Source organism: Mus pahari, chromosome 11 (assembly GCF_900095145.1).
Source record: "Mus pahari chromosome 11, PAHARI_EIJ_v1.1, whole genome shotgun sequence".
NCBI lineage: Eukaryota > Metazoa > Chordata > Mammalia > Rodentia > Muridae > Mus > Mus pahari.
Window position 1 is genome coordinate 41,987,957 of NC_034600.1, and position 12,254 is coordinate 42,000,210.

A 12,254-nucleotide genomic window follows, 5' to 3' on the forward strand; every position below is an offset into this window, starting at 1 on the left:
ATCTTAACAGAAGAGCCTGAGAACAGTGAGCCCCAGCCCCCATTAGCCCATCTTAACAGAAGAGCCTGAGAACAGTGAGCTCCAGCAGCCATTAGCCTATCTTAATGTGCAGACTCTGCCTCTAAGTTTCCCTTTTTATATGGATGTGTATTCAAACTTACCACAGTCACTGGACAGTAGATTCAGGTTTGACACTTGTTTCCCATTTGTCTCTTCTTTTTAGGATTTATTTATGTATATGAGTGCTTCACCTGCATGTATACCTGCAGGCCAGATCACATCAGATCACGTTATAAATCATTATAGAGCCACCATGTGGTTGTTGGGGATTGAACTCAGGACCTCTGGAAAGGCAGACATTGCTCGTAACCTCTGAGCCATCTCTCTAGTCCCTTTACTCTTTTTAATTCCTTTTTTTTTTTTTTCTTTCTTTGGGGTTGAATGTTTTTATTTATTTTTGTTTTCTGAGACATAGCTCTGGGTGTCCTAGAACTCACATCATAGTCTGGGCTGGCCTTATACTCACAGAGAGCTGCCTGCTTCTGCCTCTGGAATGCTGGGAATATCTGCTTACAGTTATTTTTCAATATGTAACCTAATAACAGTCCACATTAGTGGGATGCCATGTGATATCTGATACATGCATACACTTAACTTTTTCAAACGCTATTGTCCATCAAAGGAAATCAGTACTGTTTGGGAAAAATGGTTGCTCTAATGTCTACACAAGACAAATAGCCAAGGTGGATCTGAATGAATGAAGCGATCAAAGAATAAGAGTTCCTTGCTGTGGTAGGCCGTCTTGGTTGTAACTTGACTGGATGTGCAATCAACTAAGAGACATGCCTCTGAGTAGGTGCATAAGGTTATTTCCTGGAAGCACTAACTGGGACGCGTCCTTCCTCGAGTGGCAAGCCAGATGTAAGGACCAGAGGAACAACTGTCATTTGCTTGCTTGCCTTCTTCCCGTTTTGCTGGTGACCTGAGTTGGTGCTAGCAGAGTCCAGATTCTTCAGCCTCCCTACACAGTTAAAAGGTACACATCTTCCCAGATATCTTCCAGACCTTCAGCGCCAGACGGCGCTGCTGAGGTGTCCAGCCTCTTGGGCTGAGCAGTTTTTCATTGACTCAGCCTCTGGAATGCGGACAGCTCTTGTTGATCACCTAGTATTGTAAAGGTAAGCCAATCTACTAAACACCCTTTGTAATACATATTCACTCTATTGGCTGTTATACAGAACCTTGACTAGTACAGGAATCAGGATAGATGCTAACCCTCAGAAACTGACATTCCATCACTGATCTGTGACTTCAGCAAATAAATGATATTATATGATAAATGGCCTGCCTGTCACACAGTGGCACAGCAAGCCACTGTTAATTCTTTGAATATGTCATATATTTAGCTCCATCTTGTGTATCTGTCTTGCGTGGTCCTTGGAGCAGCCATTTTTCCCAAAGAGCATGGACTTCTCTGACGGACAATAGCATTTAAAAGTTAAGTGTATGAACGTATCAAACATCACATGGTATCCAATTAATTTAGCAGTAAACAGTAGTTACATTATAATCAGTGGGGATGAGTGATGGATTGTTAGAGAGGAAGATTTAAATGGTGTGAACTTCCTAATAGCAAAGTACCAGTCGACACATGTTGAGGAAAAAAATTATCATTTGGTAACTATGAGGATAATATCTCATGCAAAGCTAAGAGCACACAGCTAAACCGGATGATGGATGAGATTTATGTGGTCTGCTGGCTATCCGGGGCTCCTCATCTTGGCAGCACAGGAACAAACGGGCGGTGCACATCCCTTCTACCATCATGTGCCAATAGCACGGCACTGCCCGGAGCATTCTGACCCACCTGCATGTTCCCAGCCCGATGAGGAAGCACCACTGTCAGACTGAGGGTCTCCCCTATAACCTCTGTGTATAAAGGGTGTGAGCAGGCAGCTGAGGTGTCACCAGGGTGAAAGGCAGAAATGACTTACAATGCTTTCAGAACCTTTCTATTAGTGTGAGATTACATTAAAAAAAAAAAAAAGCCAAAATACCAGTTAACTTTTGTTCAAAAACTTTTATTTACTATAAAGACAAAACACCAAAATAGGTACAAATACTATAAAATTGGTTCAAAGGGGTAAAAATTTTAATTAAAATATCTTGATATATTTAAAATAACAAAGGATACATTTAAGCCAAATTTTCTTAACCCAGAGTTGTTTTTTTGTTATTTTTTTTTGTTTTTTTTTTTGTTTTTTGTTTTTTTTTTTGTTTTTTGTAGCATTTGCTTACATAGTAAGGTGCTAATAGGAGTTAGCCCTTAAGCCCTGGAAGTCTTAGGAGTCATAGTCACACAGCACGTAGAATTTCATTCTGAGAGTGAACTTTGGTAGAAGAAAAATCTATAGGACACCTGAGGTAGTAGAAACTGGAATAAACAGCAGTAGACGTTATTTACAACTCGAGTACCAAATAACATTAAAAACACAAAAATAATTACACAGTACAATTTTCAGTCCAGCTTTGATCCAAAGAAAATAAGAATATTACATCACATTTGCATCGAAAACAAAACACCACAATTACCAGCAAGCTGAGGGAACTGCAAACAAACTCAAACACAGTGGATCTTGGTATCTGGGGACAGTCTGAGTTTGAAATGTGGTGGGCATGTTGATCTACACAGTAATACTGATTAGCTGAGGTCCCTCAGTTTCTACAGTTTACATCGCTGTCAGACACAGTGCTAATCTGACCAAATGATCTTCCAGTACGGTAAATGGCAAGAGTGCGTCCTTTAAAGCTCGCACATGAGAGACTTGGAAACAATCTTATTAGAATTGTAAAAATTCTAAGTAGTCAAAAAGTAAAAATAAAAAGAAAAAAGTCAAGTACAATACATTTAGCATTACCAAACTTCACATTTCTGTATTATTTTTAACTCTTCAAATATTGCCAATCTTCCAAAACAAAGGAATGTAAAATTTCACTAAGAAGCACATTCACATAAAACTGCCTTTGAAAATTATTTGCAATATATCCCTGTAAACTTATCTTGGAACTTATTTTACTTCCAATTTGTGTCGTACATTCCAAATGTACTACATATATATATATATAGCTTATTTAGTTTATCCTGAGTCTTTGAGAATAACCAATTCTATTTCACACTGGCTTCTGAAGAGTTAAAACTTAACATCTCAAAATTACATTTAATAGCTAACCAGTACTTGATTTAAAAAACACACATACAAAGGGCTACCGTTTTCCTTCGTGATTCCATGCATCTGAATTCAACTTGAGGCTAAGACAAATAGTTGTGCAAATGCCAGGGATTCGTGTGTAAATGAAACTCAACTTCACTTTTCTTTCTGAGCATTTCCTAAATGCAGAGCAAATTTAGTATTTGTTTAAAAAAAATGTTACCGATTGGTAGGTGAGTGAGTTTATCAGCTCAGTCTCGTATAAAAACATCGTGCAGGGCAGAAGGAAAACAGTAGTTACATTATAATCAGTGGGGATGAGTGACGGATCGATCGTTACAGAGAGGAGATTTAAATGGTGTGAACTTCCTATAGGCTAGCAAAATACTATGAAAGAATTCACCCAACCTTCAGACAATCTTGCCTGCCTTGTGAGCTGCATCTGAGAACAGCCGACTCCTAGGTGAGTCTCTGCTTAGCCCGCACAGTGAGGGCAGAGACTGACTCCATGTAGCCAGTACTTTACTGTATGCCGAGAGAAGAAAACGGAGCTCTTTCGATAGACACAGACTTAATAAACTACTTCACACCCACTTCTATTTCTTTTTTTCTGATTAGAAGAGATCACCTTTCCCTGAATATTCAACACAAACGAAGATGAAGTGAAAATACAGAACCATATTTTCCAGAAAAAAAAAAAAAAAAAAAAAAAAACGAAAAGAATAAAACAGCAAAAAAAAGGAAAAAAAAGGGGGTCAACTGTGGGTCATAAAGAAGTTATGAACTTTAAAAAGGCATGTATTCACTGCTTCGCATACACACTCTGACCCGAAAGAGCCAGGCGCTGATTTTCTTTTTTTTTTACAGCCAGTGACAACCCCCCCTCCCCCCCCCAAAAAAAACCAAATGGAATTGCAGAGCCCCTGGTGTGACCACTAGATGAAATGGAAGAAGTGACACATTAAAATAGATCCTGAGCCCTCAGCTGCTAATATTGCTGAAAAAGTGCTCCAAAAATAAATTTATGCTTCTGTTTTTTAGTCATGCAAACTCCATTGCCTTCCTGGTCCCCCAGAGCCAGTTCTGTGAAAGGCACGGTGTGCAGTTCCTGCACGAACTGTAGATGTCTGCATATCGAGCTTAGGTACAGGTCATGATTTGTCAATCACATGCTTAGGTACGGTTCCCCGCTGGCCTTGTTTCTAGCTGTTCAGTGGCATGAGAGCCGGCGGGTTATCGGCGTGGTCGCCCACAGAGTTCTCTTTTTCTCTCTCCATGTTGCACATCCTGTCTCCATTAGAGCTGATCTTGAGCAATTAACTACCACGTGGTACGGAAGACCGGATGCTTCAGCAGCTCTCTGGACGGAGGCCGGTCCTGAGGCTGAAGTTCTAAGCAGCGCAGTGCCACGTCGCGCAGACCCGGGGACAGATGTGACGGGATGGACGGCGCAGTCATTGCACTAGCAATCTGCAGGAGAGCAAACCAGAGCCCTAAGTTTCCACGGTGGCTTCGCGCGCGACACAGGCGTGACCCTCATAGCCTCCCAGTCACCTACATGGCATGTGGTGCAGTGAGTTTTTCTCCAATGTTGGACAGATCTTAATTCACAGCAGCAAACAATGTAAACTACTAATTTTTACTTTTTTTTTTTTCTTTCTTTAAGACTCAGGACAGGCTTGGATCTCTCTGCCTCCACTTCAGGAGTACTTCAATTACAGTTGTGTGCCACCAAGCCAGATGCGAGCTATTATGCCATAAACAGGTAAAGGATAGAATCTAAATCATTTAAATCTACCTACTTACTCATCATAGTAAAACTTTCCCTTTCCCTCTTCTTAGCAAATTCATGAATGGTTATTAAAAAATGCAAATTGATAGAAGGAAAAGAAATCCTAAAAATCTCTGATCTAGAGACACTGGGTGGATGCACACACCCCTGTGATCCCTGACTCTCTATAGACACTGAGTGGATGCAGTCACATCTTACACACCATAAGGCAAAAGTGACACCCTTTTTCACCTTCTCAAGTGTAACCAGTCACTGTTTTTGTTTTTCCTTTACAGGGAGGAAAAAAAAAAAAAGCCAAACATTTCTGTTAATCACAGTTCAGGCTTTAAGTATTTTATCCACGGTGCAATGCCTGGTCCTGAGTTTGACCACACAGAATAAATTCCTTATAAGGAACACAGAGAAGTCAAAAGAAGCCCACTGAAAATGTGGGGCGTGGAGCTGGGCCTGGGGCACACCGCTGATCCCAGCATTCAGGAGGCAGACATAGGCAGGTCTCTGTGTTTAAGGCCAGCCAGGACTATAGAGAGACTGTCTCCCCTCTCCCCCAAACGAAACAAACTAGGGAGTTGGCACAGTGGCTGAGACCGCATGCAGTGGAAGCCTGATGGTGGGCCTGAGTTGGGGTCCCAGACCCCATGTAAAAAGCCAGGTCTGAGGATGCATGTCCGTATTCCACAGAGGGATCAGATGCAGGAAAATGCCCTAGAGTAGAAGTTCATTGTCCTGGAGCAGTGCATTGCCGTGCAGCGATCAACAAAACATCTCACAAACAAGATGGAGAGTGAGAACTGACATCTTAGGCTGTCTTATCTCCATGTGTCATGGATGCATGCACACACTTCATATACAAAAATAAGTATCTTTTTTTTATAATCACTCTGGTTCCAGGGAATCTGACCCCCTCTTCTGGCTTCTGCACACACCAGACATGCATGTGGTGCAGAGACAAACATGCAGGCCAAACATCCATACATATAACATAAAGATAGACAAAGACTGGTAGGGACAACACATGAGAATTTGACTTCTGCTAATTTTACTATTAAAAAGTAGTTGTCGTATCTTAATCACCTTAAATATCAACGCAAGATGATTGGAGTGTTTTTCTGCATTCCAAGGTGGTTTTGCACAAGCCATTTCTATAATGGCGCAGCCAACACTCCATACGTCACAACTCCTACCATACTGTTGACCTCTTAGTACCTAAAAGAAAGCAGAGTTAATTTGGAAATGTAACTTACTGAAAAGAGGTCTGGTTTTTTTGTTTTTGTTTTTTAATGTATAAGTTCAGAGAAAACAGTGATACAAGCAACAATTACATAGATGGCTTGAAATCTCATTAACCAGCTTAATGTCCATGTGGCACAAAGATATACATTCCAGGATTCTTAAATAATGGGGCATGAGAGCAAATCCTCACTACACTGAACACGAAGGGCTACGAGCTCAGGTCAGGCCACATTCAGAAGCACATCTTGTGCTAAGATGCTGACAGACAGATAGCTCTGTGGCTTACCTCCCTTCGGGAAGGAAGAGGTAACTCCTGAATATTTCTACCACGTGCACTAACAAACTAACCCCACAATTCTGTGTTAAATTTTTGTTCAAGTAGCCTTTAAGCAAATCTATAAAAACTTGTCTTTTATAATTTTGTTAAAAGACAGAAATGGGAGGGTTGGGAATAAGGGTCTGAAATGGGGGTACTGTTAAAAACTAGTCTATAAGGTCATGAGTTTCCAATACTAAGTGCATACTGGATCCTACTGTGAAACAGCCAGGCAAAATGCTGCTGTACGGACCCCACAATACTGTCCTTCATTACACTCAAAGCCACTTCTCACCTCAGGCGCCATGAATGCAATTGTCCCCAGTAGCTGTCCCTGGAACTCTCCTGCACCGGTTCCTTTTGATGCCAACCTGGCGGCAGCTCCAAAGTCTGCAATTCTCAGCCTCTGACCAGTGCTGTCAATGAGCAGGTTGGCACCTGTCAACAGAGACAGCAAATGACCCTGCATGTTAGATCCAATAAGGAACGTGCTCAGAGTCCCATGAAGCTCTGCTAATGACAACGTATGTACAGCCACTGCCTCCCAGAAAGCAGCCTTCTCCTGTTCCATCTGTGCAAGGGCACACTAGTGTCTCTAGTGTGGTGCAAGGGCACACTAGTGTCTCTAGTGTGGATCTAGCCTAAAGCCTCAGAAGGAAAGTCTGAAGAGTAAAGTCCTAAGGCCCATGGAGGTAAAGGACTAAGCTTAGAGACCTGTAAAGCCCGGATCAAAACCCTGAAAATGATGATTTCAGCTAAGTCTATCCAGACTTCAAATTTTGGTTCGCTGACATTTTAAGGCCAAGGCTTGTTGACTGATACTAATATAGGCCAATTCAAAAATATATGCTTATTTCATAATCACAGTTTAATTAAAGTTTGTATCACAACAGCACTTCAAAACATTGTTAAATACTCAAGATATTCACAAAAGAAAATCCAAGTTGCCTTTAATGAATAAAAATCTAGGCTGCAAGATCTGGCAGGATTTTCTTAAGTTTATGGTACACCAATTATCTAAGAAAAACCAAGAACATGCTTTTTCTGAGGATACACTGTAAACCAAGATGGGGGACGAGGAGGCCTCAGTCTTACACGTCCCGCCAAGTCACGGCCTTGTGGTATGGAAAACGCTGTGCTAATGAAGATGGTAGAGTCCTTTTAGCTCTAATAATCATAGGGTTATTTAATCTTAGACTTAAAAACCTGTGTTAGAAACCACCAAGGGTCAAGTTTAAAATGACATTTGTTTTCTTGCTATCACTAGACAATGGTTAGGATCCTTACCTTTGACGTCTCTGTGAATGATCTGGTTCTCATGGAGATAGGAAAGGCCACGGAGTAACTGCTCAGTGTAGTTAATGACGACTGACTCCTTGAAAGCTCCATATTTACTCAGGAGATGAGCCACAGATCCTCCTGGAAGACAGGCAGAACTGTGAGCCCGGCCTCACATCACGCTCTAGCTTCTCAGGCCGACAATATGAGCTCATATGAAATGGTACACTCATAGCCCACGTCAGAATTCCAACTGGTTTCCTCTATCAAAACTGTAAATTAGTTACCACTGTAGCCTCAGCATGGGCCCGCCATCTTAGCCCAACTGATGAGCTTCAGGGTCAGAGAGACCGTATCTCAACAAAGGTGGAGAGTGACTGAGGTACATACCGTCTCAGACCTCTGACATCTGCATGCACACGGGCACACATTCACACTAGTAAGCACACATGAACATGAACTAGAGATGCACTCTTAAATCATATAAGCACTTAATAATTGGCTGAATAACCTAGGAGTCATAGCTGGAGTCACTGTTACATGTATTATAGAAGTGAATTCAGTCTATGTTCAAGAGGATGAGGTTTAACTTTGTGTCCCAGTACTGTTTCAACTTTAGTAAAGTTTTCAAACTTTACATTAATTTATTTAGGTTTGCTTGTTTATTTGAGACAGATTCTCACCTATTATGGCTCAGGCTGGACTTGGACCAACTACCCTTCTGCCTTGGCCTCTTGAGTACACTGCCTGCAGGCCCATGTCCTGCTTAGTAACTTTATTTTATATTGTTAGAAACACTTCTTACAAAAACATAATCTATACAATTAGTGATGACTATTGAAGAGAAATACAGAATTTAAACAAGCCAGATTTTTTTTTTTGGGGGGGGGGGGAGATTCTTCTAAGCCAAGCCATAAAATCACTCTTTTTTTTTTTAGATTTATTTATTTATTATATGTAAGTACACTGTAGCTGTCTTCAGACACTCCAGAAAAGGGCATCAGATCTTTTTTTTTTTTTTAAGGTTTTTCGAGACAGGGTTTCTCTGTATAGCCCTGGCTGTCCTAGAACTCACTTTGTAGACCAGGCTGGCCTCGAACTCAGAAATCCACCTGCCTCTGCNATGGTTGTGAGCCACCATGTGGTTGCTGGGATTTGAACTCCAGACCTTCGGAAGAGCAGTCGGGTGCTCTTACCCACTGAGCCATCTCACCAGCCCAGAATCACTCTTTGTTTTGTTTTGTTTTGGAGACAGGGTTTCTCTGTGTAGTCCTGGCTGTCCTGGAACTTACTCCATAGACCAGGCTGGCCTCGCACTCAGAAATTTGCCTGCCTCTGCCTCCCAAGTGCTGGGATTAAAGATATGCATCACCACGCCTGGCTCATAAAAATCACTCTTAAGAAGGGTTGCTGAGCTGGGGACCATAGCTGAGAGCCCGACTACTTGCCTAGCATGCACCAGGTCTGGGCTCGATTCCAGGTACACCAAAACAAAAGAGCAAGATGAAAAATTTTAATATTTACTAGATTTAAAATACAATATTTTTTGTGGATAGCTGTACATTAGGAGTGGTTTGATTTTAGAGACTTAAAAAGTATTCACAAATGAAGCACTCAGTCACATGTGTGTAAGCAGGAGACTGTGAGCATGCAGCCCTCTTCAAAGTGCACATACCTGCCATCCACTCAATGAAGAGGTTGTAGTTGCTCTTCTCACACGTGGCTCCCAGCATCCTGATGATGTTTGGATGGTTGAGGTGGCCCATCATCCTGATCTCTTCCCTTAACGCTTCCACCACCTCCTCCTGCTCGGAGGAGGTGTTTCTGACGTAAGTCACCTGTTTTCACAAACACGTTAACAGGGTTTTGAGTTTTACTGTTCTAAGTTTTCAAACCGATCTGATGTAAAATGAACAAATCCAAACTATCTCCCACGTTGGCAGCAAATGGCGTTTACCCTCCTAGATGCAGTGTGCTTTATAAAAACAGCAACTCAACAGGGAAGACAAATCAGATAACTCTACACAAGCTTAGTGAGCTGTAGATCAGAAAAATGGCGTCAGGGGAGCGTGCTCTAGCCAAGACTGTGACTACAGAACAGTAAAGAATGAGAAAAGCCAACGGCAAAGGAACAAGCAGCTCTGGGAAGTCATTACTTCTGCACCCTGGTGAGTATGTAAGATCAGTAGAGAAGGGGAAAGTGCAGACTGTGGGAAGTCGGCAGCCAGCACTTGTGGAGGGGGCAGGAATGGCCAGCCAGCTCTCTGACCGTCTTCACACTGGATCTTACAGTGACCAGCTTCAACTTTTAAAACGAGTTCATGTTTGTGCCGCTTCTGGCAACATCTACTTTGAGTCTGAAGCCTTTCCAAACTGTCAAGTGTGGTGGCAAAACCCTGTAATTCTACCACTAGGAAAGTAGAGGCAAGAGGGTCCCAAGCTCCAGGCCAGCTTGAGCCACGTGATGCTCCCGAAACCACACCAAACCCACACTTCTAACCCTGAAGCCCTAGGATACCGGCATTTCATCCCTTGAGTTCACAGCGGTGCACGTGTCATTTCATAGTTTGAACAATCCCACCCCGTGCTCCCAGTACCAACCTGTTTCACAGCCATTAAAGTCCCAGTTCCCACGTCTTGCGCTTGGTAACAGGAGGAGAATGCTCCGAGGCCTATCTGCTGACCTTTCAGCCACTCGGCGTCTTCTCTGTAAGGTTGCTTCGCTTTGGTATGTCCCGGAAGAGTTTCTGGTGTCTGAATATTAAACAAAGAATCATTTTACTGTTAAAAGAACAAGATTGTGTGAGATAAGACTGAGAAAATACTGTTGTAATTCCCATGCCACACATGAATTTGACCTCTGAATGGACACTGTTAACAACCAGTTATCGAGAGACAATCATTTTAGAACCGGCCAGAAGTATCTTAGATAGACTGAGTGCTGCTACGGCAGAGACTCGAAATCATTGCCACATACTTAATTATGCACAAACCCCGCTCACATCCGTCCCATCTGGAAAGCACCATTCCTAGTAGACTTTAACGTGAGTTTTCCCAGGGTCGTGAAGATTTCATACTCACGTCCTGCTGGATGATGATGATATCTTCTCCATTTTCAACCTGCAGCTGAGGGACTATGGGGAGGGCATCCTGAGACGCGGACATCGCCATGGCAATCGCTAAAGCCTCCTCCTCTTCAGCTTCCATCTTTTCTTTGCACTTTTGATTATGATTGACATCGTCTTTGTAGGTATCGTCATTTTCGGCCTTTTCCGGAGACAGGACGGCGACTTCGGACTTGAAAGTGACTGTCGTGTCACTTGAAGGCATGGATGCTTCAAGAAGGTCCTCGATGCTGGAGTTGAGCTCGGTGTTGACATCTAACCTGCACTTGTCCTCCACTGGCGTGAACACTGTCTCATCACTGGGTATGACGGCATTGCCTTTGTTGCCGCCACCACCAAAGCTGTCGTCACACCTGGAAGCACTGCTCAGATCAAGTGTCATGCTACTTTTTGTGGCGTCCCCTAGTTTGCTTGTAGTGCCCGGGACGGGTCGGGATGGCTTTGGCCTGTGTATGTTACTGGAGGGTGGGGGTCTTGACTGAGTAAAGACTGGGGACAGTTTATTTGAGTCTCGGTTTTCAGAGCCGTTCCTCTGGAACTGTAGAGAAAACTTGCGCTGTGTTTGAGGAGATGCGGAAGGAATTTTGCAGGGAACAAACGCCTGGGGTTTGTGCTTAGAAATATCTGTTACAGAGCCAGCTGGGACAGATGGGGCAGAAGAACAAGGGGCTGGTATTGCTGGGAACATTAACTGAGCATGAGACAAAGGAGAGGAGTTCAAACACTGACTGTGGGGCCTGCCTTTTGTTTGGACCGTTGGCTTTGGTTGTTCTGTTGTACTGGGAAGTGCTACAGAGACGCCGGCCAGTCTGTCAGAAATGTCCTCTGAGCTGGCACTCAGTCTCGTAGCGCTCAATCCTTTCCCAGTTTTCTCTACATGGACTGTGTGCTCAAGGGAGCTGTTCTCTGGATGGCTGGCAGGGGCCAGTGCCTGTAAGCTGTCCTGCTGCCCATCCACAGTGTCTTCCACACCCAGCTGGATGACCTCGGCAATTTCTACCTCATCCGCGATGGCCATCAGACGCCGGCGCATCCTGGTGAAGTGGGTGGAGCCAGAAGCACTCAGCATGGTTACCAGCTTGGAAAACACGGCGGGCACTGCGGTCACCATCCTGGCAGAGCTCAGATATATCCTCCGAGAGAGTTTGCCGACCATCGAGTGGGAGTTGTCAATGGATTGCAAGGCAAAGGTTAAGAGGGTCAGCAGCTTCTTATACCTGAAGGAAAACCAAAGCAGAACACCTTCAGCGATGGGAACAGCTCAAATGAACAGAAAAATAACGCACGGTTTTACAAAGGCA

The 12,254-nt window shown here is 43.2% G+C and overlaps 1 protein-coding gene across 3 annotated transcripts in view; it reads right to left on the reverse strand.

Annotated features, from left to right (window-relative positions):
- Nucleotides 1–3,947: 3,947 nt before the first annotated feature.
- The window catches only part of Map3k1 (mitogen-activated protein kinase kinase kinase 1), a 58,751-nt gene continuing 50,444 nt past the window's right edge, over nt 3,948–12,254 (reverse strand). For all 3 annotated transcript variants that reach the window (XM_029543896.1, XM_021208444.2, XM_029543897.1), the window contains exons 14-20: nt 10,910–12,170; nt 10,430–10,582; nt 9,504–9,666; nt 7,838–7,969; nt 6,846–6,988; nt 6,076–6,207; nt 3,948–4,679 (exon numbers count right to left, since the gene is read on the reverse strand). In XM_029543896.1, the coding sequence (XP_029399756.1) occupies nt 4,530–4,679; nt 6,076–6,207; nt 6,846–6,988; nt 7,838–7,969; nt 9,504–9,666; nt 10,430–10,582; nt 10,910–12,170 (2,134 nt within the window). In that variant the 3' untranslated portion in view covers nt 3,948–4,529. The remainder of the gene's footprint in view (nt 4,680–6,075; nt 6,208–6,845; nt 6,989–7,837; nt 7,970–9,503; nt 9,667–10,429; nt 10,583–10,909; nt 12,171–12,254) is intronic.